This window comes from Octopus bimaculoides, chromosome 24 (genome assembly GCF_001194135.2).
Source record: "Octopus bimaculoides isolate UCB-OBI-ISO-001 chromosome 24, ASM119413v2, whole genome shotgun sequence".
In the NCBI taxonomy this organism is placed as follows: Eukaryota; Metazoa; Mollusca; class Cephalopoda; order Octopoda; family Octopodidae; genus Octopus; species Octopus bimaculoides.
In genome coordinates, this window is record NC_069004.1 from 31418633 (window position 1) to 31423977 (window position 5345).

General features: G+C 39.2%; 1 protein-coding gene across 1 annotated transcript in view; it reads right to left on the bottom strand.

Moving 5' to 3' along the window:
* Positions 1–5345, bottom strand: part of LOC106878045 (uncharacterized) — a 73558-nt gene that overhangs the window by 4007 nt on the left and 64206 nt on the right. The window contains exon 6 of the mRNA XM_014927133.2: positions 857–1132. Coding sequence (XP_014782619.1) covers positions 857–1132 — 276 coding nt within the window. The remainder of the gene's footprint in view (positions 1–856; positions 1133–5345) is intronic.

Below are 5345 nucleotides of genomic sequence, written 5' to 3' on the forward strand. Positions count from 1 at the left end.
TGTGTGTGTGTGTGTGTGTGTGTGTGTGTCTATACAAATCAATCCCAGGACTTATTCTTTGTAGGCCTAATATTTATTCTATTAGTCTCTTTTTTGTCAAACTGCTAAGTTACAGGGATGTAAACACACCGACATCAGTTGTCAAGCGATGGTGGAGAGACAAACACAGACACACAAATACATTTTATATATATATATGACAGGCTTCTTTCAGCTTCCATCTACCAAATCCACTCACAAGGCTTTGGTCGGCCTGAGGTTATAGTAGAATACATTTGCCCAAGATACCATGCAGTGGGATTGAACCTGGAACCACGTGGTTGGTAAGCAAGCTTCTTACCACACAGCCATGCCTGCGCCTATATCTCAAGATAATTTAGTGCTAGATTTACAAAAACAGATAGGATGGTCATGGTTGGAAAACCTTTTTGTAAGTAATAAGTCTGCTCATTTAGAGCTGACTTGCCACCAAACAAGTTAAACCACCACTATGTTTAACACCACCACCACCACCACCACAACTGACCACTACCTGGTGGTCCTTGCAGTGTTTTGCAGATCCACACCATTTGCTAGGGTTTTAGTGCCTGGTCCCCTGTATAAGGATAATTTCTTCTGAGAAATCTTGAGGCTTTTAAAGGGGTCATTGTGAACGCTATGCTTCTGTTTATAAAGTGATTCAAAAATTTTTTTTGAAAAGGGAAAGGAGCCACTATATGGTCTTGGCCTCACAGAAATAGCAACCAAATCTCCTGCAAATTGTCTTGAAAAACCAAAGGACACATTGGGAAATATTGATCATCCAAAGAGATGACCAAGGAATATACAACAACAACAATTAATGGATGTTCCTTACATCGGAGAAATTCCTGTAACTCGATGAACTGGGCAACTTTTGTTGGCTAGCCACGTTTTCGATGGAGGAAGATGCTGGTTCGGTTGGACCAATATCGGCTTCGCCAGGATTGGCGGTAGCGGCTTTCTCGCTCATAAAGCATAGTTGCAGATTCATCCCAGTCGAATAACGCGACTGTGCGTTGGCTTTCTTGTAGAGACGGTCGGTGTTGTAGAGGTCTTCGTCCCCTCCCATGGCCAACTTACGGCGAATTTCTTCCCGATCATTGCAGTGTGACTGGAAACAGAAACAAAAAAAAAGAAGAGAGAGAAAAAGGAGTTTAGTGAGGAATACATATCGGAAGGAACATAAGACAGTTTCAATCATCAGTCGTCAATCGTCAGTCACCATTTGTCGATCATCACTCACAATTTGTCTATCACAAGTCACCATTTGTCAATTATCAGTCATCATTCCTCAATCATCATCCTCATCTTAACCCTTTAGCATTTAAACAGGCCATATCAGGCCCAATATTCTATCCATTTTAATTTCAAATTACCAGGTGCAGCCTCTCACACCTACCATATAACACCCTTCTAAAAAAAAAAAAACAATTACATCATTGAAATCTTGAAATCTTAATGCATGATTAATTAAAAACAATGAGAATAAATAACACATTACATTTGACAGAATAATCAAAAGGCTCAGAGGTTGAAGTCCACTTTTTACCATGCTTTCATGGGTCAGATGCCCTTCCTGTCACCAACCCTCACCTGTTTCCAAGCAAGGTAATGTTTCCCCATGACTGGACATGCTCTTACAGGAGATTAGAAATGAGGACTCGGTTTGTATGATGGTGACACTTATTTATGACTCTCTTGTGATGTCAAAACAACACACACACACACACACACACACAAACTATCCTGTGATGTCAAAATACACAAAGCTTTACATGAGCTACTTCAAGTTTTATGCTTGGACAGTACAGTAATCGGAAGCACTCGTATAGTGAACCAGGCAAAGTCGACATCAACAGAATTTGAATTCAAAACAAAGGTGGACGAAATGCCACTAAGCACTGTGCATGGCATAACAATTCAACCAGCTCGCCACCTTCAATAGTGTTGATAATAATGATGATGATGATGATGATGATGATGATGATAATAATCCTTTCTACTATAGGCACAAGGCCTGAAATTTTGAGTAAAGGGACTGGTCGATTACATTGAACTCAGTGTTTCACTGGTGCTTAATTTATCGACCCTGAAAGGACGGAAGGCAAAGTGGACTTCAGCAGAATTTGAACTCAGAACATAAAGACGGACAAAATACTGCAAAGCATTTTGTCCATTGTGCTAACAATTCTGCCAGCTCACTACCTTTGACAGTATTAATAATGATGATGATGATAATAACAATAATTATAATAACAATAAGAGCACTCAAAGAGTGCAAACCTCTGCCAAGGCACCACCAACATCCTCTCAATGATTAGCCAGAGATGATTTTTAAAATGAGAATATCTGAAATAAACTCAACTGCTCTCACAAACGAGAATACTAAAAATGAACCTGACCACTCTCAAAAATTAAGTGAAAAAACAGGAAAAATAATCCAGATCCTTGTCCGGTACCGGATCGATCCAAAAATCTAATCAGTTTGTACCAGTTATGAGGCCAAATATCCCTGAAAGTTTCATCTGAATCCATCCAGCGGTTCTTGAGATATTTTGTCCATGGACAAACAAACAAACAAACATGATTGAAAACAATACCTCCGTCTTCGCCAAGTTTCAATAATGGTTTCAAATTTTGGCACAAGGCCTGCAAGGTCAGGCTATTGGGTAAGTCAATTACATTAACTCGGGTATTTAACTGATATTTATTTCATCAATTCCAAAAGAATCAAAGACAAAGTTGACCTCAGTGGTATTTGAGCTAGAATACATAGCACTAAGCATTTTGTCCAATGCACCAACAATTCTGTCAGCTTGCCACCATTTTCTAACAATAATGACAACAATTCCTTATTTCAAAAATTTTGCAGAAATTTGTTGGAGGGTGGGGAGTGAGTACAGAGGTTGGAACCAACCCTCGAATCTATTACTGTTGTTCACTTTATTGTGCACTCTCCTTCCCAAAAAGTATTTAAATATTTTTACCATATTTCTTCCAACGGGCGCAACTAACATTGCTGGAATGTCAAAGTAAAATGATAGAAGAGGGTGGCAGAAGGGTAGCAGAGGTAGATTATGTTTAAGCTGGAATTATTTTGGAAAGTTAATGGCAGTTTTTTTTGGGGGGGGTGGGGTGGAGAGGAAGAGGAAGTGAGGTTGTTTCGTTATTTTTTTTGTTTTTCGCTTATTTAAAAGAAAAATAGGGAAGATGTATGTGAGAAGAGACACACCTCGCAGAAGAGTGGAAGAATTCCAAAGAGATGTGCCATCATCTTAGAGCTGAAGTTTCGGTTGTTGGTGGCACAAGCTCACTTTTGAAATAAGATCATCTGTCAGTATGACGTCAATAACTCTATAATCAACACCACTAAACCAGAACCACCAATAGTAGTAGTAGTAGTAGTAGTAGTGGCAGCAGCAGCAGTAACAATAGTAGTATTAGTAGTAATAATAATAATAATAATAATATTGTGGTAGATAAAGGAAAAAAGGAAATCAAGATCATAGATCTTGCAATCCCTGGAGATGCACGAATAAATGACAAAGAATTGGAAAAGATAGAAAAGTACAGACTACCAAAAGACAAAATTCCAAGAATGTGGACTATGAGGAGAGTGTCTGTCATTCCAGTAGTCGCTGGGGTACTTGGAACACTAACCATGTGGGAAGATGAATGGAGGATAACGTTGCCATCACTAGTGATCACTCCAAACACCATGATGTTGACTGGATGTTTGATTTTTATCACTCTCGGTACATGTCCTCAGGTTGACTCTCAAACACTCTGAAATGTTCGTATTGGAGCAGTACAGCATGTCGTTTCCAAATTTCTGGCAGAGTGAAGTGTGTTATGTTGCTGTTTTTCTCACAGACTGTACCCAACTGACCCTACTATAGTGTGTAGCCAACAAATTCAAAAACAATGCGTGAAATTAAAAATATAAAATGGCGACAATTCACCCACTGCACCCGTGCCAGTGGCACGTAAAAAGTACCATCCGAGCGTGACCAATGCCAGTGGCACATAAAATGCACCATTCGAGCATGGTCGATGCCAGTGCCACCTGACCTATCCGTGCTGGTGGCACGTTAAAAGCACCCACTACACTCTCGGAGTGGTTGGCATTAGGAAGGGCATCCAGCTGTAGAAACCTTGCCAGATCATATTGGAGCCTGGTGCAGCCTCCTGGCTTGCCAGTCCTCAGTCAAATCGTCCAACCCATGCCAGCATGGAAAGCAGACGTTAAACGATGATGATGATGATGATGATGATGGTATATATCAGGAGCATAATCTTCATCTTCAACATTTACATCATTATTGTTTACCCACAAATCCTTGCTCTGATCAAAGGAACTTATGATAAAAGACATTCTAGTTATGACTATTCCATTTCTTTCAAGTATTGTGGAGCCCAGACTATCCCCGATCCAACCTGACTCCACTCCTGGCTTTTATGTTTTTTTAAAAAAAACTTTTTGGGAGTTTTTTCTCAAACGCTCAGGTGTGATTTGAGTGACATTTGGCTGCTATTTCTAGCTAACCAAGGAATAATACAAAGGAGATCTTTTGTTTATTCAATCACAGCTGTGGTAGTTGCTGACCTTGCCTGAAAGCACAATGCCTTTAGGGTCCTTCACACAGAGTCACCCCGCCCCCAAATATCAAGAAGTTAGGCAGTCCCGTGGAGTTTTGACATGAAAGAAACATCTTACAACTGCAATCATCATCATCATCATCATCATATCTGTAATGTACACCAGTATTATCATCGGCACCACCACCATTGTCATGGCAACAAACACATAGCCATGCTAATAGCACAATGCTTCTTTAGTCACATCATCATCATCATCATCACTTTCACTGACTCTGTGACTACATCACCACTGCTACCACCACCAGCACAGTCACAAACGCCTAATCAATATATTATCTAGATCACATGAGTCTTGTGTAATACAACACCACCAACACACACACACACACACACACAAGCATTACATACCTACATATATATATATATATATAGACATATATATATATATATATACATATATTTATATCATAAGGTTTTTAAACTTTTAAATTTTCATATTCAAAAGAGACAGAGACTTCAAATTCGATATATCGATTTATTCACCACTCTATGTTAACATTTCTGTGCCAAACTTATCCAGTGACTGGTCCATTGGATTTAGACATTTGGCACTTCTTCAGGAGTGGTTACCTTTCGAACAAAACACGAAAAAACACATACATAACTATTATTAGGTCTTTAGGATCTCGTTATACATACATATACATAGATATATATATATA